At 42.6% G+C, this 22,280-nt stretch overlaps 1 protein-coding gene across 1 annotated transcript in view; it reads left to right on the top strand.

Moving 5' to 3' along the window:
* The window catches only part of BRINP1 (bone morphogenetic protein/retinoic acid inducible neural-specific 1), a gene marked incomplete at its 5' end in the record, with an annotated part of 26,454 nt that extends 25,802 nt beyond the window's left edge, over nt 1-652 (top strand). The window contains one exon of the mRNA XM_010191251.1: nt 1-652. This exon is cut by the window's left edge and continues 629 nt beyond it. Within this exon, the coding sequence (XP_010189553.1) occupies nt 1-533 (533 nt within the window).
* Nucleotides 653-22,280: the final 21,628 nt, after the last annotated feature.

The following is a 22,280-nucleotide window of genomic DNA, read 5'->3' as shown; positions in this document are numbered from 1 at the left end:
CCGGGGGGGAAAAACCCCCCCCCAAAACCAGCCAGTGCTACAACTGGACCCTGCTACTGGGCAACCGGTGGAAAACCTTTTTCGAGACCGTCCACATCTACCTACGCAGCCGGACTCGGCTGCCCTCCCTGCTGCGTAACGAGACTGGTCAAGGGCCCGTGGACCTTTCTGACCCAACCAAGCGCCAGTTCTACATCAAGATCTCGGATGTGCAGGTGTATGGCTACAGCCTGCGTTTTAATGCTGACCTACTGCGCAGCGCCGTGCAGCAGGTCAACCAGTCCTACACGCAAGGCGGGCAGTTCTATTCTTCCTCCTCCGTCATGCTCTTGCTGCTGGATATTCGGGACCGAATCAATAGACTGGCGCCTCCCGTAGCCCCAGGGAAGCCCCAGCTGGATCTGTTCTCTTGTATGCTCAAGCACCGCCTGAAACTCACCAACAGCGAGATCATCCGTGTGAACCACGCTCTAGACCTGTACAACACCGAGATCCTCAAACAGTCGGACCAGATGACGGCCAAACTCTGCTAACCCAGACTTTTCAGTGGACACGTTGGTGATTGATCCTTTTGCTGTAAAAAAATAAAAGAGAAAAAAAAAAAGAGAAAAAAGTAAAAAGAAAGAAAGAAAAGTGGGGGCAAAGTGAAGAAAGGGGAGAAAACAAAATTTGTAAAATGTAATTAATATACAAAAGAGGAAAAAAAAGAGGAAATTCTTCATTTGTTGAAAACTAAACCCGTTCTAGCAGCTGTATAAAACTGTCAGGCATGTTTGTTATTTCTATAATCCGTCATAAAAGGGTAACACCTTACTCTCTCTTGACCTTGGGGGTGTTGCTTGCTAGTCCTTAGGGCCAGCAGAGGAAATGAAGGGAGGAACAGAGAGAGGGGCAAATTTCTGTAATGAACTGTGAAGTTTTCTGCTATGCAGGTGCCAAGACAAAGAGACAAAAAAAATCAAAACAAACAAGAGTTATATGTAAATGTAAAAGAACTGCCATTATTCCTATAGTGGGAGTAAATGGTTAAAGATAAAAGATATTTCTTCTGTTGAGATTTATGCCAGCTTTATGTTGAGTCATTCACGCAGCCTGTGCTGAGCTTTGCTGGAGGACAGAAGGTGATGGTAGTCCTTTAAGAGTAAAAAAAAAGCCTCATTGGTGAAAATACACTTAAGAGGTGGAGGGTGGGTGCAGGTCTCAGGTATTTTCACTCTGGGATTTCCATCTTGGAAAGCTTTTCACCAGAGGCAGTCTCAGCACTTGCTGAAGGATGGGACAGGTTGGGTCCCTTCTGCTCCTTTGCTGAGCTGAAGTTCGTGCCCTGCACCAGTCTGCTGTTGCCTTCAGAGGTCAACACCTTGAGGATCAACACCTGTAGATCTTCGGAGTCACTCATCTTTAAGGTACTTCCACAGAGTCCCTAAAACAGAGAAAACCAAAATCATGCACCGCATTGATAAACCCAGACTTAAAGGCAAACCTGAGTTGGGCTTTTTGCCTCAGGTTCAGGGTTTTCCAATAACACCGGAAACCCTCATCACCACAAAAACCAAAGCACAATGCAAGAAAATACATTTTCAAGGAGAACTGGAGACACTAAAGGGTACACATGTCATTTTTTCTTTCTTTTGGGAAGGAAAAATCCCTTTCACTTTCTTATGTTTCTATGGCTGTGAATAATATTCTTGTTTCACTTACACTTTCTTTGTCCACAAAAAAAAAACAACAGAAAACAGATGCAAAATTTTTATTAAAATATCTTCACAAGTAGTAGAAGGGAGGGGTGGGAGGGTGGAGCACAATAATGAAATCTACTCTGAATTTGCAAGGACAAAACCAAATTAAAAAAGGTTGATATATCAAAAATTAACTAAAATAACTAAAAGGTGGGTAACATTTTGTGGAGTGTGTGTTCATGTATGTTTGCATTTTAAAAATAATATATTGAATGGAGTGTAAGAATGTAGCATCAAGCTGAGTTGGGTGATGAAGTCTGAACGTGGTGGGAGGTGAGTGTTGGGTTATTTCTCTTAATCTCACTGGTTTTTAGTTAAATTTGACTGTGAGACTTGCTGGTGAGAGGCTTCCTTCCTAGAAGGAAGAAATGAATCTCTGATCCTGACAGCTTCTAGGATCCTGGGGAAAAGCAGGCCTGAGCAGAATGAACAATCCTGATCCAAAGTCCAAGATTCAGATCTGGCTTGAGATTTAACAGGTTGGTTCAATTGAGTTCAAAATAGTCCTGCAGAAATTTTGACCTTCTTATGTGGAGACTTTGGCTCAGATTCTGAGACTAACATCAGCTCTTCTGGAAAGAACTAAATGCATTGTGGTGTTATTCATGGGACATCAGGGACTTAGACAATTAAGTTTGGCTTCAGGTTTACTTTAATTTGTGTGGTTTTGGTTGATGCTCATCCAAACTGAAAAGGAATTAGATACCTTCAGGAAAACACACATTCACTTAAAAATCTTATGTCCTCCATTGCTAGTTCTACAGAAGAAATCATGTGAGTAGTTAATGAGAAAACAAGAAGGAGTCCTAGTCACATAAAAGTACACATCAGTCACTATCTGCCTACCAAAAGGTGGTGAAGTGCATGTGTCTGAAAAAAACCATAGGGAATTTAACGACAAAGTTATTTCTAGGGACATCCATCTATTTCTGTTGACAGTTCCTTCGTGTTTTCCCTAGCTTGCACTGAGATCTCTTTCTGTATCTACTGGTCAGTCCATGCAAGAGGTTGACAGGTTGCCTACTTTTCCCAGTTCATTCATTTGTTCGTTTTTTATTTGATTGGTCTTTGCTTTGTGTAGCAGATGTTCATGCTTATAGACCCCACCATTCGTAAGAGGTTTCTTTATAGTTGTGACATTTTTGTGTCAGCTTTCAGATAAGAGAAAATTCACCTGCAATAGTATGCATGGAAGTTAGTTTTAAGCAAATAGTAGAGAGTATTCATGGGAAATGAATGTCAAATTTGTAATTATGAGGAGAAATAATGTTCCTGATGGTTACATCCATCCAAGCAAGGAATGGAAATGTACTATTTAATTTACATATATGACCCAAAGAGCTGACACTGAAAAGAACTATAGTCATTGCTCCAAAAATACTGAATGCTTATGAGCAACCTATAGCCTGAAATGCACTCTGCATTCAATAATGGGATTTGTTCATGACTGGAAATAGTGAACGGGCTAAGACAAAGTGAAATTATTAGATAAATCGCTTTTCTACAGGATAGGCATCCAGCTCTAGTGACTAGAAGCCAGAGAAGTTGCAATTAAATCTCAGATCTCATGGTTAACCAGCTAGACATTAGCTAAATCTTGCCCAGTATTTGTGGGACTGTTAGGGATGAAATAAATAACTCTCATGTATTTTTAATGATGCCTTGGGATGATCAGCCTCTAGTTATACTGGGCTACAGCAAGGGGGTCAACACTGCAAAGCTTAAATATGACATTGGGAGCCAGAACAACTTGAAATCACCGCAGTCCAGTTCAGCCCCAAGCAATGGTAGAACACCAGTGGAGTTAGAGGAGCTGTCTGACCCGAGGCAGCATTTCCACCATGGCTGGAAGCAGTGAAGCTGGAGTGTAGGAAACCAGTGTGGGGAGATGGAAGGAAGTTTGGCACAGATATGCTGTCAGTGTATGAAACTTGCCTTGGGAGTACCTGGTGGTGCAACATGGCACCAGGCTGTGATGGCACACCAACACAATGATCTGGAGCAATGTTGCAACATGGCTAGATGAAATTTCATGATCGAATAAAGCCAAAATGTCGACAGTTAATTCCCTTGTCCTTTAGGGTAGGGGAAAATGAAGCTATCTGACAGCTTGGCTACTGTTTTGGGCTTACAATTTGCGTTGGAGAGAAAAAGGGAAACCAAAATCAAACAACCCAAACAAATGGGGCCTGGATCATGCTACACTTTGCTTTTGATGGTAGAAAAGAAATGTGTGCCACGAACAGGGAACATGCTCTGCTTCTACTGCTCAGTCGCATAGGCCCTTCCACAGCAAAGGGGATGGCCTGTGACAGCCAGATCCAGAACCAGATCCCACACGTTTGTTGTAGGGTATTCGTTCTGTAGGCAGTAGAAGGTGTGGAGGCATCTCAAGTACTTCTCTCTCGGTAAGAAAAAGTAATTCAGATACCCTTAGAGAGGTCACAGCAGTGCTACAGAGGTGTTAATGGGCTTCTGAGGAAATTATGTCCAAGTGCTCCACCTGGTCAGAAAAAGTTGTTTTACAAGACAGTGACTAGAATGGAGAGTAATTAATAGAGGAGAATCAGGTGGGGCCCAAAGAATCCTTTCACCCATAAAACTAGATTCACTAAAGTGCATGATCAGTAGGTATCATTAGAGAGTTTAATGATAAAAAGGACATTCATACTTTGAAATATGAGTAACAATTCTCTGACTGCATGAGGATGAAACTCAGCTTCCTTCCCTTGTACAAGGAGGAGTTAGGGAGCAATCCACAAGATTGTCCAGCTCAGCTAATACTGAGGTGGTCCTGCCAAAGCATGGCAGACACTTGACCCTTGCTGCAATTCAATTAGGGACTGCATGAAAGATGGAGCTTCCAAATAACCCAGGGAACAAAACAAAAAGGCAGATGCCAGGTGTCCCAAAGGCAAAGCATGGCAAAAAGCAGGAGGTAGAGCAGAATCTACCTGCTGCTTCCCTTCAAAAGCAGGAGTCTTCTGGGATCAGTTGATTCAAGCCACATGAGAGAATGCACTGGGAGCTTACTAAGAAATGTGCTTTTTTTAAGTTATTCAAATTTAGACTTACCAGCCCATGTGGCAGAAAGCAAAGGACGTCAGCAAGTCTTATTAATATGCTGATGCTACGGCTTCAGAAGTGTACTGAATGCCCATTTGGATCAGGGCTAAGAGCACAGCATGGAGTTGCCATGGAAACGTGGGGAGGCCATTAATTAGCTATCACATGAAATCATCAGGAAGAGCCTGGACCTCAGCAGCTTTGCCCTCCTTAGAGGCAAAGGGCACAGCCCAGTGACCCCTCCACAGCTCCAGCAACCACCATGTCATGGAGCAGAAATGGCTTCTTGGAGGCAGGAGAACTGGGTGCAAGAATGTGAGGGAGGGGGTGACAAGGGCAGAAGGCAGAGAAGTAAATAAAGGATGGAGATGATATCCCCTCTTATTTCCCCCCTTCCCAGTAAGCCTGTTTGCTGTTGCATAAAAGGTCACAAGAGATCTATTGCTCCTTGAACTGGTGGGACATATGCCAGTGATCTAAAAGAAATGAAGACTGGCCACAAGGTCCCAGTGAACTCAGTTAATGGAGTTAGCATCTTCCTAGCTGAGCTGCACCTGGGATGAGCGAATGACAGAGCTCCCTGGTGCTGTTCTGATCCCTGGAGCCATCTCTGGCTGTGCTAAACCAGGAATCCCATACCCCAAAAGGAAACATGGGCCACTGAGAGAGGATTATTGGCCACTTGCCCAATCTCCCTCCAGAGCCAGAATCCACCTCCAGCCCAAGTAGTGTGCGTATGTTCCCTTGACAGCTGTGATGGACTTCAACTGCCACGTACAGGATGTTCTTTTTAGCCCACTTGCTCAAACACCACCCAGGAGGACATTTGACAGATGGCATCTCCTGCACCAGGCTGTAGCAGGATCCCCAGCCTGGCTGCTCAGTTCCCCACGATGGAGGAGAAATGCTGAGTGGCAATTCAAACTGTGTACTCTTGTTTTCAGCTCAAGTGCTTTCTTTGATGAATCTACTTTGGTGCTCACTGAAAGGAGAAAATGACACAAAGCTGAGGTGCTGCAGTTTCTTGTCTGAAAGCAGAGACAGAGAAGGGTGGTCAGTGGTGTGTGTTAGGGGAGAGGTAGAAGGGAGACAGAGACAAGATGCAAGGAGGCTGCGGGGGACACATTTCCATGTTCTTTCTACCCTGGGAAGTTTGAAATGATGCATTAGACCTGCTGGACTCAGATTATAGGCCTTCTTGTCCAAGATACTTCTAATCCACACATCAATTAACACCCACTCACATTTTCTTTGCTACTTCTTCCAGTAATCTTTTTTTCCATAATCTAAAACTCCCTTCTCTTAATGTCATAAAGATTATTATTCTTCTGTTAATTAAATAAATATGGAAAACAGTGAGGACTAAAAGCTATATAAAGCCCTGTTGGAAATTTCAGTCCTTCCTCCTGAATTGACAATTGACGAAAGTTGGGTGCTTTGCACAAATGCATCGTTCAACCAAAAATTACTTTCCTTTTGCGTAACAGGAAAAAAACTCACATGGTACCAGTCTATGCCACTTGGATATGCAAACCAAAACTTCTCACATACGAGGCTGTCCATATGAATCCTGATCTCAAGAACCAGGCAAGCAGTGGTACTCCCCAGTCTACCAGCTCTGCAGCTTCTCAGATAAATACCAACAAAGATACCAGCAACACTGTGGTGAGAGTGGGTCTCACAACAGGAGATTCTATCCAGTCTGATCTGAATTAAGATTAGCAGGGCACATGAGATGGGATGCAGCTAGCTAAACATCTTAATAGCAGTTAACGTTATTAAGGATGTCCACAGAAACAGCCCCAAGTACACCATTTTGTGTCTCCATTTTTAGTGTTTATCTGTACAGCAGAGCAATCACTGGGTAGCTCCTGTTGGCCTCCAGTACTTGCTTGTCAGGCGAGAAGGAAATTTGACCTTGTGTAGAGACCTAGAAAAAACAGGCCATGGGTCCCTCCCCAGGAGAACTACAAAAGGTATTGCTGGAAAACATAATCGCGGCTGTAGAACCTGTGGAGGAGCAAAATCTGGTTAGGTGACCCTGAAGGCAGGCACAAAAGAAATTGGATTACTGACCTCGCTGCTCAAGGAGGACTCGTTTCACTCCCCTAACCCATCCTGTCATCATGTCCTCTTTTCAGTTTTGGCTTAGTAATGAACAAAACCAGCCCCTTAGATATTATGTATAACACATAAAATGTAAGTGCAGCTTAAAATAATATTTTAATGCCACTGAAAAATTCAACCAAATTGAACTGATGAAAGCAGCAAAATGAAATGAGAAAAGCACACAGGCTCATTCTGTTACTTAGGAATGCTTTTGCCAGTGATAAATTGCTATGAGGTGCCTTAGTTTTTAACAACACAACATACTCCAGTAGAAAATGTCCAACTAAATTATTTTGACTGAAATTTTAAAGGAGGTATGAAAGAGAAATTTAAAGTCGAGGTTTACTTATTGGAACACTTAGGATAGATGTTACTTTTTGAGTATCTGAACTAGTATTTGTAAAGGGCGAGTGTCAGGAGGAAGGAACCAGGCTCTTCTCAGTGACAGCCAAAGACAGGACAAGGGGAAATGGGAGCAAGCTGGAGCATAGGAGGATCCATGTGAATGTGAGGAAAAACTTCTTTACTGTGAGGGTGCCAGAGCATGGCCCAGGCTGCCCAGAGAGGTTGTGGAGTCTCCTTCTCTGCAGACATTCAAAACCCACCTGGATGCGTTCCTGTGTGACCTGGTCTGGTGATCCTGCTATGGCAGGAGGGTTGGGCTGGATGAGCTTTCGAGGTCCCTTCCAACTCCTAATATTCTGTGATACCCCTGTTTTTTAAATACTGTCAGTCATGTTGTTTATAGATTTAGAATTAGAATGTAGATTTATCTAAATACGAAAAGGAAGTGCAACTGCAATGATTTTCCAGGGTGCTCATAGATCTCCTTGAATAGGGTGTGCCAAGAAGAGCTGAAGAACAAGAGTTCTCAAAGATCCTGCCAGAAACAGAGGAAAGAGACCTGAATTATGATGCTGCAAAATTCAAGTGAGGTAGCCAAGAGACATAATGTGAAATCACAAAGACAAAAACATAGCTTTTATCTTTTGTATTTCTATATATGGGTATATATTTATTTAAGTTTTGATATATTTATGTTAGATATCTTTTAACTTATTAGTCCATATCTATTAATTTATCTATTAGTCTATATTTTGAGGTCTCAATTTCAATCCAAGTCTTAGTGTGTTCATTCCTGGGTGTATGCAGCATTGATACAAACATGTCACTTAAACAGACAAGATCAGTTCAGGGCTAGCCTAATTTTTATAGATAGGAAAGGGAAGCCCAGGATAAAGAGAGACTGACTTGCTATGGCAAAACCTGCACAGAACTGGGACCAAAGTCTGTCTCAAGTCTCAGTCTTAAGCCTGACCAATGTATGAAGAGGAGAGACGACAGGGCAGGGATGGTTATTCCACGTGTGCTTTTATTTCCACTGACAGTTCCTGGTATCCAGATGTCCCACTCTCACGTGCATTGGTACTGACCTTGAGAAAGTTGTGCTACCATGGTGTGGAATTTGTTTTGGACTTGTGACATCTCAAATATTCATGCCAAACCTGAAAGAACCACCTTCACCTGATTCTGGTGCAAAGAGAAGCCTGTAATAGAATTTTTCTACGGATGAAGCAATTCTTATTTCAGTGTGCTTTCTGAGGCAGACTTCATGACATCGTGCAGCATCTCCCTCTGAGCTGGATTGCAGTGTAATTTAGAACTGAATCTTGTTCTGCAATGTGATGACAGGATCATATTATACAAATGTCATGCATCTAACTACTAAGATCTGGTTTTCAAACTTCCCTAGGACGTTACAATTCAGGGTTCTGTTAAGATTCATTCCAGGATGAGAAAGCAAAACCTGGATATTGGCTAGGTTGGATTTAGACACTAATTCAGATTTTTTTATGTTTTTACAAGCTACTCAATGAAGGGAGTTCACTCCTGACTTATTCCAGGATACTTGAGAACTATCTCCATACTTTCAGGCTCTCTTCATATGAAAATCTATTCATGTTCATTGCTCAAAATCAGCTCTGGTTGAAGACTAATTCAAAAAGGTTCAGTCTAAGCAAGCAGCTTGTTCAGGAAATATAGATAAGAAACCGCTATGGTTTACTTTGAAAGTCAATAGACTTGGGTTTAGAAGGATTAGCGAAGGGTTCAGTCCCGCAAGGTGCTGAGCATGATGGATTGCAATACTAAGTGTCTGCGTGTCAGCATGAAAATGCATAAAAGTCAAAGGGATTGTTCAAAACAATATAAGATCATACTCATATATTTTTCAGGCTTAAATTCAGAGTTCTCAATAACCAGTAATGTGTGTTGAGCTTTGGGGGAATCCCAGATCCCGGGGCTGTTAAGGCTCAGGAGTCCTAAGATTAAAAACCAATACAAAACAAACAAACAAACAGACAAACTTGCTCACCTGAATTACTTCTTTAGTCTTAGTGGCTGGGTTGGGTTCAGTAAGCCTAGGCAGCTGTGATGGAGCATACATAGAGCCTTTTAGACAGAGATGAACACTTACATTGCATCCTGGATCAGCCAGTGAAGTGTGCAACCCGTGTCCAAATGAACACCAATTGCATCATTTCTTAATGAAAATTTATATCTCTGATGTAGCACTGGGGGACCTCAGTAGTGCACCAAGACCCCAGAGCAGCTGGCATTTTACCGAGAAGTAAGAAAAAGGAGATCTGGATTCAGGAAGCCTCTCAGAAGAGCGCTAATTAAGAGGAAGATGCATGTGGCACCAGCTAAAGTTCCCAGTGGCTTTCAAGGGTCAGTCCCATAAAGATGGACCTGTCCTTCGTCTGTTTTTAAGGGTGGTTATTTGCTGCCCTCTCTTCCCAGGAAATGAACAACAGACATTGCTTTTGCCACTCAGCATATATTCTCATTCCCAAAATGGTTTTTTTGCCCCTCTGATATTCTGAGTGATATTCTGATATTCTGGATGAGCAGCATTTCCTTCAGGTCAGCCTTACTTGTGAATTTATAGGATCCACTTAATGGAAATAAAGAAAGACCAGTGAATTTAGAACAAGAGGTAGTATAAAAGCCAAGTGGATGACATGGACATGAGAAGCTCGTGCTCCAAAAATGATTTGTTTAAAATAAGAGGGAAGAAGTAGATGTTGAAAGAGTTACCTATGGTCACATAGTTAGCTAGTGGCAGAAACAAAGGAAAAATAAACAATTATATGTCTTGCAGCACTGCTCCAGTCATAGCCAGCCCATGTCGGTGGTCTTCAGAGTCTACACCTACAGAAGCAAGAGTCAGCTGGGAAATTTAGGGTTTGTTAACAGGGTGAAGGAAGCTAAGAAGCAAAAAAACACAAGTCTACCATGTGGACACCAGTTGTCGAATAGCTCTAATTTCTCTGAATTATCAGGTATTTGCCAGGGGCAAGGTATTAAACTCCAGAGTACCCAGTTGTTCTAACGGAGCTGGCACATCCTACCTTTCTGCGATCTCCTATAAAACAGGAATGCAATTTCTCCCACCATTATGCATCACACATCAATCTGGCTGTTCATTAACAGTTCTGACCTGAATCTGTCACCTTACAACAAACTCCTGTAGGATTCCAGGTTTAGTGCCATATAACCGCTTTATTATACATGGAAGGCTGTAATAAGCTGATTAAAAACCTGCCTTTCTTTTTTAAGTCTTAATATATACTTTTCTGACATCAGATAAGCACAAAATAAACCTGAAGCTTCTCCCAAAATGTATTATGCAAAGAAATCTGTCACTATAAAAAGCCAAATCCACGCAGGGCTCCCTGTACCAACTCCTTTCTGTACCACCTTGACTGTATAAGAGGGAGTCCTGTTGTGGCAACTGTTAATTCTTTAGAAGCCATGAGTCAGGCCATCCTTTCTGTGATTCAGCTGGTGCATGGCACCTTTCCTCCCTAGAATGCAGCTTTCTGGAACAATATTTTCATTCTGAGGAGGAAAGTTCTAAAGTTAAATAGAAAGTGCCATTCTCAAAGTTTAGGGTGAAAGGCGACATCTCATCACATTTCAGCTCAGAAATCTCAGGACAGCCTTCATGAAGGGGAACTGGTAAATGACTGAAAGAGCAAGGGGTTCTCTGCTGGAGTTTGATTACTTCATGCCAGATGAGACAGAACTGGCCAAATGCTAAAATGGAAATGAAGTGTTTCAATAATTTCCCATTAAAAATGTCAACAAAAATTATACTTTGCTGAATTTGCATTTCTGTAAGAGAAAACTGTTCAGCTGGGGAAAAGAGAAATTGGTCAGCCCTGTTGGCAGAGCTAGTTATGGGAAGTGAAGTTCATCACATCTGAGCTAATGGGGTGTGAAAAGTTGGCCTCGCTGAGTACATGTAGGCCTTTCTTACTGCTCCTGAGAGGCCTTGGAGGAAGAAGTGATCCCTGATTACACTGTCTCCCATCTACACAGCTGATCCAGATGGATCTGAGGTGTGGGAAGCCAGCCCATGGGTTTTCTCCATGTGCTTATAGCCCCTATGCCAATCTTCAGTCTGCAAAAGTTAGTGTCCACCACACTTTCCATAGCTAATGCTCCATATAGAGGGAATCAGCCATGATGGCAAGACAGCACCCAAATTGGCTCTTGCCCTTGTGTGGCTTCCCACCACCCCAGAAAATTATGTTGTGTGTATATTTTTTCCCCTCAAATTGCAGGAGATAGCAAAGGAGTTGTATTTTAGCTCTGCTAGCATGGTGCAGAAGACACACTGCTTACTGCAGAACATGTCTTGAGGATGGCTGGTAGTGATGTAAGGGGTAAAGTCTGTTCTGATAGTGGTGAAAAACTGTCCTGGATAGAAAAAACAAGCTTGATATACATATGGATATCTGAAATAGACCCAGGAGCAAGATATTGTGTAAACTACCCTAGTGTTTGACATACAGGGAACAAGGTGATAGCTCCAAAAAGAGTCAGCTATCGTGTGGGATGTGATTGCCCTGGGTGTAGGACCTTGGAGCAAGGTGGTGGCACATATGGCCAAGTAGAACAGTGTTTTTTGCAAAATAGAAGGCAGAATTATGACAATCATCTGCAATACTGCAAAGCACGACTTTACAAGTTAGACCGCAACTTAAAAGGGAGAGAAGGTATTTTGAGTCCTACATCTAAGGCATTGATAGTGGCAGGGTTTTACAGTGTGTGCTGTACAATCAGGGAACAAAAGCCCCAGATATTTCTGTTAATCAAAGCCCTTCATTGAATCAGTTATTGCGTTTTTCTTCTTGTTGCAATCACTGGCTAGCACAAGCTGAATTACAGTGTTCTTTATTAACTGGCACGGTTTGCTCCACCTTAATTAGTGCAGACCAGTGGAGTTAGGGTGAATGAGGTGAACATTAGATGCAATTTTATCATTGATGTTGAAAAGGCAACCAGACCTCAACTTTTCTCTCTGTAAGTACATGCTTTCCTTTTGTAAGATGATCAATAGCACTTCCACTGGAGGAGGTGGGCAAAGCACCTTTCAGAACTGATAATTGTGCAGGATCCAAATCTTTTCTAATAAAATCTTTCAAAACCTTTACAAAATTTCTGCTGAAGGCCAGCTTTCCTAGGAGACCTATAATTATTGAGAGCAAAATAGAGAAGAGATGAGAGTTATCAACCTGTTTCACATAAAAAGGACCAATTCAAACAAGGGACCTGAAGGACAGGGATACAGATAATGAAATAAGAGTGGAAAAAATAAATAATAATAATAGTAAAAGAACAAGGATCACTATACCTAAATAAAAAATAATTTAATTTTATACAAACCATAAAGTGTACACACATTATGTGATTTCCCAAAGGTCTCCTGACTGATTCTGTTTTCCTGTAAAACCCACATCTTTACACGCTGCATCTGCAACTCCTATCTTAGCAATACAAAATGTATATTCAGACTGCAGGACATCCCAAGAGATTCATTCCCTTGAAGCTGCTCTTCTTCTTCTTTTTTTCATGTTTCAAAGTCAAATATTTATCATTTGGCATCTTCTATGTTTTGCTTTGATCCTTGAAAGAAAGAAAGATCCCTTCTCGTTGCCCTCGCTCTGGAGAACCATGAAGGCAGAGTCACCATCGTTTTCAGTGGAGTGGCCAGGAAGATGCACTAAGACAATCAGCTTAAGACAGCAGATAGGAAGATGGTTCTGGAACCACTATTTTCCCCAAACTGTAGCAACATCTTAATGTATTGACATGTTCCAAAGCTTGGCATCCAGAAGGGAAAAATACTAATTCAGATTGAAGGAGACACTCAGACACCTTTGAAAACATCTGCTTTAAATTCACAGTTTACACATTATGGCTCTGCTTGGTTTATGCTAATTTCCTTGATGGTTGGACTTTTTGTAAGAAAAAAAGTGGTTTCTTCACAGTACAGCCAATGCATCCCACGCTTTTGTTTGCAGCATTAGTGACAAATGTCTGAGTCTCATATTCTAAGTTTATCCTGATCCAAAGGTGTTTTCCTTTACCTAAATTTGCCTGGACCATTGTCCAGACTATGAAGGTGTTGATCCTTTCTCCTTGCTGATGAAGTATGATATAGGTAATCGGTGAAACTGGGAGACAGTGTGCAAAAAGGGCCAAAAGTGAAATTAAAGGACACACACAGACTCCTCAGGTATCTCTGCCTGTGTCTTCTGCCTCCAGCATGGAGACTGGTTGCAGAGGACTTTGATGGGTGGGGGCAATGCTCCTCTGGCATCACCCCGGGCCCCACATGTGGCAACCCTCAGGGATGTTTCAACTGGAGGTGTATCCCCACGGCCTCAAGGTCCTCCAGCCCTTTTGGAAGTCATTCTGTGGTTCCTTTTCACACGTGCTTGCCTGTGGAGGCTCAGCTCTTCATCTCTTTCACTTAGTGCAGAGGTGAGAGAAGAGCAGTCAAAAGAAAAGGATGGAAAACAAACCAAAGAGGGAGGAAAGTACCCATTTAGTGACAACTGAAAACATCCTCAAATGTCCATAGGAGAGCCAGACTCCCTGAGGTACCCTCAGTGATAGCGTAAGAACAGGAGGTGGGAGAAAAGGGAAAAGAAAAAAAACCAACACATTACACTGAAAACTCGCTTGAAAGAAGCACGGGAACATGGGTGTGAGCCAGGCTGCAGCTCAACTCACATTACTGCTGTGTTGAGTGGTGCTTATCATTCTGTGTAGTTCAGGGAGCTTTCAGGTGATTGCTCTAAAAATACCTTATCTGCAATGGTTAAAAATAATTTCCTCCTTTCTATTTATTGACCTCCCTCTTTACCTTTATGACCTCCCATTCCCAAACCTTTCCAAAGTACTTAAAAATAACAATCTGCCTTTCTTCCCAGTCTAATTTGATTACTTTACACAGTTCTGTTTAATTGGGTGTATGCAGAAAATGAAGACCTAAAACAGGAGCTTTGCATTTGCTGTTTAGTGCTACACACAGCCACTCTCTCACAGGAATGAACAACACTCCTCGCACGCTGTCCCTGAGTATAATTTGGGTGCTTCAAATATGAACTGCACTCTTTTGAGCTACTGCTTTGTTGTCCTGGTGGTCTGCAGGCTGAGGAAGAAGCGTGCTTAGAGAAAGAGGCACTTCAGACTGAGGGGAAAGCAGTAGACAGAGCAGAAAAGTCCAATAATTTGCATTGTATGTGGATTAGCAGCTGCATCTTATTCCAGTTACAGCATTTCTTTGCTGTGCCATCTCTTACTATACTACGGGCCAGCACTGCACAGTGCCGGGGCAGTGTAGTTGGCTCAGTGTCTGCTCAGGCATTGTTTAATTGTTGCCTTTCATGGCTTGAAATGGACATTTATTTCTTCATTTTTGATCTTTTGATGGCAGTAAGAAGCAATCTTGACCTCATCAATGAGGATGAACTCAATAACACTGCCACTTCAGAGTGAATTGTCTCTTTAAGGCACCAGATATTTTCTTTAAACATTAACTTGCGTAAGGGAGAAAGCTGTGCTTGTGGGAGGCATGGAAGGACGGGCTGTGCAGGATGTCTGTCCTGGTTTGATTTGGAAGGACAATTTAGAATTACATTGTTCATCCTTTGCTAGAGATGGGATATTATTTAGCAAGCAATAGTATCTAACGCAGGGGAAAAAAAGTCCAGCAGAATGCACTTCATTTAATTTAGCACTTTCATGCTCCTCACTTTGTGATTGGGGACGCAGAGAACAGCAGCCACTTTGTGCTGCAAGCACAGCTTTTTATAAGGGCTTTGCAGTACCTTCTGCCCTATTAACGCTTGCCATATTCTACTCCCAGGCTTAATTATTCATCTTATACCCACAAGTGCAGCAATGATTAAACTGAAGAGCAGTTAGACATTTTCAAATGGAAGCGATGCCGCAGCACTGGAGCAATGTGCATTTCAAGGGTACGAGTTTGTCCCTCTCCCCCTGCCCAGACCTCTTCTCCACCGAGCACAGCCTCTGTGTTCCTCTGCCGCTCAATCTTTAAAGCATCTCTCTTTGTTCCCCTCCCTCCCGCTCGCATGATTACTTCTTTTAGCTCTCTTGTGCCATTACCTTTCCCCTCTGTTGATTTGCCTCCGCAACTGAATTTTCTCTATTGCTCTCTCTGCAGGCTTGGATGAAAACCCATTGAAGACAACCGAAATTTTCTTACTGACTGTTGGAAGGTATTGTTGAAAGGAGAAAATGTTAAGGATAACAAAACTTAACCGCAGCTTTCTGCCTGTGGATTTGGGATGGTCAAGTGACTTCTTTTTATGTTTCCAATAAGCTTTCATTCCTCTGATGCAATGAAACTTGAGCAAACCATTGCAGCACCATTTCTGAAAGTCAAAGCTGTGCAGATCCCAGGAGAAAGCACAAAATGGTCCTTTGAAGGGGCCATGTACTAAGAAGTAAGCTTTCTCACCTCTCTCTGAATTTTGAAAATAACTTGAGACAGATCAAGTAAAGGTGAAGATGGCTTATTTCTGCCACCAAAAAGTTAGGCTTTTAGTTGAAACTAGTCATTTAAGCCACAGAAAGACAGACTGTTACCTTTGGAGGATGAGTCATCCCACCCACTTGAGACGCTGTACATGGGAAGAGGTGACTCATTCTCTGGAGATGCCTCCCTTTCCCTTCACAGCCTGTAGAGAAGGGCTAGATCGCTGGCTTAGACATCTAAACTTTTACATGGCTAAAACTGGGTAAAAGTAATCCTCATTCTGCTGAGGAGGATACAGCTATTACCACGCTTCACAATAAAACACTGTGATGGTTTGGTGATGGACACCAAACCACCGTTGCTCTGTGGTCCTGCAAGCGGAGCTGCAGGGTAGACCTCCTGCCTTGTCCCAGCCAGGTCTGAAGTAGCTGCTGCTCATCAGTGAGTCAGCTCAGGTTCAAGCTATGACCTCAGCTGAGTTCTCATGGGAGACAGCAGGAATTCTTCCTGTGTTTCCTACAGCTAAGTAGGGGGTGAGTATTGAGAGTTCAGCTTGATTTCAAAGACTTCTTCCCTCTCCTTTGCCACCCTACTCATGCGCTGTAGCGCCTTCTTTCCACTGAGCTCATCCTTAGTTCCTGATCCTCTTTCAATATCTCTAACAGGCACAGCTTATTGTCCCTGACACTATTAGGACATTCCAAGATCCAGAGGCAGGTGGGAACTGAGTACAGGACTTGTTTTCATTTTCCAAATGTACCTCTGTGTCAGCGTGGAAGTGCCCAGTCCAGCACTTCACACCATTACTGGAGCACAGCCAGTTCTCTGGTGAGCGAGCAGAGTTCAAATTTTTCATTTCCAGAAAACCACTTGGTGGGAAAGAAGTTAGGACTTGTTCTTGCTCTCTCTTGCTCGTAGTTTCTCCCTTGCATTTTTGTTGAGGGTTGCATGAGTACATTCATTTATAAAACTGACCCAAAAACAAATGCGCACAAGCTTTTCTTGCCTTCTCACTGCTATCTTGGAGGCAAGGCTCCAGTTTTTAACCATATGACACAGTGAGATAAGCTGTACAATAAAAAGCAAACAATGCAAGGCCAGCCCCGGGCCTCCAAGCCGCGATCTCCGTTTGTTCAGCATTTTCCCAGGAGGTTGTTGGAGATACCTGTGAATAAGGCTGAATGCAGAGAGTCAACTTTGCTGAAGCAAAGAGCACAGCATTCTGGGTTATTAAACCATTTGTCTTACAGCCCTGGGGAAAAGGAGTTTGCTACAGAAAGTCACAAATGGACTGAGTTTTCTTGTCTCATACCTGCTACTCTCCACTTCGCCACAGCCCCAGCTTGACACTGTTGTAGCATGAGCACCAACTTCTGGTAAGAAGAGAGCAGAGACTGAGAAACACACAAAAAAGGATGTGTCAGTAAAGCTATTTTTGAAGCTGTCTCTGGCTCTTGTCTGCATTATCTCCAGAGCTCCCCACGACAGTATTTTGCTGTTGTTCATGGCAGGTTGAGGGTTTTTTTTCAACATAGTGTTATAAGAACATTGCAAATTCATCAAGAATTTCCCTAAAAATTAACAAAACAAAAACAAAACCAGAGTTGATACTGTCAAAAATTTCACTCTTAGGGTAAACTATATTCTCCATGGCATGGTAATACAATATGCTGTTAAATTCTTTCACTCAGGAGGGAATAAACGATATTTGAGCATAAATGCATTATCCACAATCCACAATAGCACAGCCTATCCCCCTGTGGATAATGCTATTAGTGCTACATTTCAAATTAAAAAGCATATGCTCCTCTTCTTTCGAAAACAAGGGAGTACTGCCCACTTCGTTCACTTGACTAAAAACAAAAGCTTTTAAAGTGATAAACCAGCATTCATTTGATAAAAAGAACCATCTGCACCTGATTTAGCTAAGTGTTTGCATTTAAAGACAAATTGCTCTTCAGGGAAAAATTAAATACAAGTGTGAGGGTTGACTTGATTTGACCACAAATTGATATCTACAATCCCCACCAGTACTAACCCTAATTTTGACACTAAATCCTGACATTGAATAGCAAATCCTGATCAAGGTCTCTTTAAATTAATTTACTTAAAACTCCTCAAAAAAACCCCCATGTTCCCAAACTCACCCCCTCCCTTCTCAGCTTATTAGTCTGTATTAGTTAAAATGGGTTGCTTATTAAGTTCTTTATATCTTCAGAATAATTTGGAAAGACACCAAGGTCTTAATGTACCAGATTTTCATAACACAACGTGATATTAACAAACATCAAACTCCATCAATGATCTGTGCAGCAGGCATCCTTAAAGCATGTAATTAAGATAACACAAGATAACATCAGCCGCGAAAAAAGAAAGCGGAGGAGGGAACACAAATGCAGTTTTCTGAAGAGGCTGCGTCGAGATCGGCCCTCGGAGGTCAGGACACAGCAGCAACGTGGGAACAGTGAAAATGCTGTTGTGATAGTGCATTAAACGGACATGAACTGTGCGTTGTGTGGATCATCATCAGAACAACAGTGACCAGCGCAGCCAGAATGGAAGATGAACAGTCAAATATAGAAGTGTCCCTTTAGAAGTGGTTGTGCAAACTCTTATGGAAAAGTCCTCAAGTGTTGTAACCTTTCCTTGGAGTTTTTAAATCAATGTGGAATGTAATAAAGGCAACAATACCCACCTGTTAGCGCTTTACAGCAGTAGATCTAAAAGGCTTTGCAAAAGTTACAGTATTTTGTGTTCCGAACACATTACCTCCATCACTTCAGTTCCTGAGCTGTTCTGCTGGGCACCCCCAAAGGCAGATGTGTGGTACGTGCGCTGGGGGGCAGGTGGAGTGCTAACAAAACACGCAATAATGAAACCGAAATAATCACTGTTATCACTTTGCGCTTTCCAGAATCATCCAGAGTCCCCCCTCTGCTGGGCTATTTCTGCTCAGTTTAGGAGGAGCGAAGTGGTGAAAGTGCTTTCTTTTCAAATTGCTCCCGCAGGCTCTGAGCAGTGTCTGTGGCTGCGCACACCTCCTAATCTCTCTTCACTGGTAAACAACTGGGTATTTTTGTGCTGAAAAGTGTGGTTGTGGATGTGTCTGCTGTTCCTTTTCCTAGCATAGCTGAATACATTCAAACACAAACGAACATGTATATTTAGCTGTTAAAAAAATATATATATAAATCCCAGCATATAGTGATAATAAGTTTATTTCCCACCAGAATGTTCCATCCATTCAGGCAAAACTTTCTGCATTCCCGGACAGTGACAGACAAGCCCAAATATATATTTAAAATACCATCAGAGAGGAGAGATTACAAAACATATTTCAGATGCATAAATAAGTCCAGGCTAATAAAACCCCCTTTCCCTACTCACAACTCCCAGCTTCAGGCAGAAAAGTAAACCTATTTGTCACTGCTGCTGCCTCATGCCAGGATAAACTTGTGTGCTATTCCCATTCCTTTGCCAGAGGTCACTGGATGCAGTGTCTCGGAGACTTTGTCTGAAGGAAAACAAATGAAGGCAAACAAAATAAATTCCAAGGAAGAAGCTCTTTCGTGACTGGTAGGAAGGCAGTGGGGGATGATATCTTCTGGGGGCAGCTGGAGAAAAAAAGATGTGCATGGTTCATCCGGCACAAGACTACTTTAATCACTTCGTGAGGGGATGGTAGGTTTCAAGGACAAATGGATAATACATGTTTCGCTAGGGCTGATAGTGAGATAGTGAGTATCTTTGAATGTACTGATACAGCAATTAAGTGAACCAGTGTCCTTGGGCAGCTGCTGAGGTTTCTTAAAAGTGGAGTTTTAGACAGCACTTCAAGTTTTTCCTCAGTGAGGATGCACAGAAAACATGCAATTGTGTGTGCTGGCAAGAGCAAGACATCTGTCTGAGGACGTCATTCCCTACTTCACGGCTATAGTTTGGGGCTGCGGAGTCCTGACCCAGCATGTTCCCTCTTCTAACCTGTCCCTTCACAGGAGTGGATGGAGGGACATCTCGATGTCACTCCCATGTCAAATGCAGATGTGTTTCTCGGCAATATGGGGCAGTAAGAGAAATCATAAACTTTTGCATCCTTGAGCTGCTGCCTGCAGGATCAATTCATCCAAAAATACACACCTGGGCTTGCTTTCCTGTACAGCTTAGACAACTTAATTTTATGGGGTTATAAAACCAGATCCTTCTTTGGTATCCTCAGATGCATAGGGATGAGCCCAGCACTGCCAGTTCACACTAGCAGTGCATGCACAGCGGATCTCTGAAGATCTCTAGAGAAACAACAGCACAACAGATGCCGTTCTGGCTGCCCACAGAAACTGGGAATAAAGCCCTACAAAGCTGGAAGTCTTACAAAGCCGAACAGCTAGATCTACAACCCAGTGTCAGTCTCCTATCAGGAATAGGCTGGGTACACACCAAGACATCTGTTATCTGGTGAGCAATGGGTTCTAAAGGAGTGACACAAACCCTCAGTTCCCAGTTTCCTCCCCAGCTCTGACCTGTCCAGACCAGTACAGCCACGCTGGGTCACTCTTCATGCTCAGTGTCACCCACAGGGAGGTCACCTTGTACCTTTGCACTGCAATGATTAACTTCTAGCTAAAGGTTTATTGGGTTAATTTTACTTCTTTCTAATTTATTAGACTAATTTTGCCTTTCTGTGAGTTATCCTCCTACAACTGAGATCATTAATTCTTTAGATTTATTTGCCAAATATTTTTTTCCTGGAATTATTTTTCTGTGTCACAACTTGCTTGAAACTTGAAGCTTCTGCAGGTTGCCTTTTTTGTTCTGTGTTTGTAGTCCATCTAGCACTTTGACTGGGGGCACACTGCCCTTTTGTGAGATTTATATATATATATTTAAAAAATAGGCAGTACATTGTTAGTACTCTGTATCCCATGTTCATGTTGCAATGGTTAGTTCTAACACAACCCAGGGTACACATGCTGTGTGTGTGTCCCCTCGATTTCATACACATTTCTCTATCAAAGCAGGTTGTTAGGGGTAAAGCTTAGAAACAAAGTTGAATTCCCTCTAATATTCCCCAGTATTCTTTCTCAAGCATAGGAAAAGGAGGTTCAGGCATTGAGCAAACAAAAGCTGTATTAATTAGGCTGTTATTTCTGGAAAGTGTTTTGAGGTATTTTCTCATTGTTATTTTGATCCCTTTTGTGGAACGGCTGTGCCTCGTGACCCCACCTGACACTCTCCCCACCATCCTTGCTCTTTCAAGGTATCTTTTATTGCCAGACAAAGGGAAAAATATATATTTGAATGTGGCCACCAGATAGGCCTTTGCTAACATCTCTACAATAGAAAAAGACATTGCAGAATAAAGACAGCATTGGTATTATCAGGAAGCCAGGTGTGGGCAGGGAGGACTGAAGTGTTATCACACGTTGCAAGGATTAAAGGTTGCCAGCCTTGACTTTGGCCACACTAGGGCAGATTCTCAGCTGGTGTAAACTAAAGTCGCTTCCATGAAAAAAATTGCACTATGAGTATTATATCTTCACTGCAGCTGAGGAACAGGTGATGGAGGGAGATCTCAAAGGTCATTGCATCCAGTCCCCTGCTATCTCAGGCAGCCACACTGCACAATCCCACTCGTAAACTGATGAAGCTTCATCATAAAACTAGTCAGGCTGTTGCTCGCCACCCACTCCCGCTGAAGGCTGTTCCAGAGCTTCCCTCCTCTGCTGGCTGCAAACCTCTTTCCAGCTTTCAAACAGAATTTATTAAAGGGAATCCATTTCAGCTTGCTTTCTGAATGCACAATTTTAATCCAGCTGGGGGAGGAAGCAGAGGATGGTGGGACTTCTTTGCATTTCTTTTGTTTCACAAATCTGGGATAACCTTCCCCACATGTAGGAAGCACACTACATGGATGAAAGGTAGGGATCAGTGCTCAGTCCATACCTTTCCTTCTTATCTGTGGCATGAATGTAATGTCGCTACAGCTGCTGAGTTTCTGCTATTTCATTTCAGTCTTTTCTTCAAAGATTATGCTCTTCTAGGCAGAGATATTTCCTCATGGTGAGAATTACCCCAGGACAATTAATAGCAAGGAGAAAATATCTATACCAGTTGCTTGCCCACAACCCCAAGTGAACCACAATGAATCTACAGGCAGTTCCCTCAGAAGCAGTACATAGGATCACCAGGCCAAATGTGAACATAATTAAATCCTATGAGCTTTACAGTGAGTTGAAAGATGGGTCACTGCTGCCCCCGGGACCCTGAATGTGTTAGGATAGTTTAACTTGGAGAGTAGACCAGACTTTATCCGTTCAGGCTCATCTGACTATGATACTTCATATTGGGTAAACCATCATTTTGATCAGCTGGGAGCTAGGGACAACACATGAGTATGGCTGCATTCATAGTGGATTGGAAGTGTGACTCTGTCCTGCTCCTCAGTCTTAATCTGCACCAGTCACTGGTGACAGGCAAGTGCCCTCCCAGTCTGAGCCCAGAATGAG

The sequence above is a fragment of the Mesitornis unicolor genome, unplaced genomic scaffold, assembly GCF_000695765.1.
Source record: "Mesitornis unicolor isolate BGI_N332 unplaced genomic scaffold, ASM69576v1 scaffold3099, whole genome shotgun sequence".
Lineage (NCBI taxonomy): Eukaryota > Metazoa > Chordata > Aves > Mesitornithiformes > Mesitornithidae > Mesitornis > Mesitornis unicolor.
This window is presented reverse-complemented; position numbering and strand designations above follow the sequence as displayed.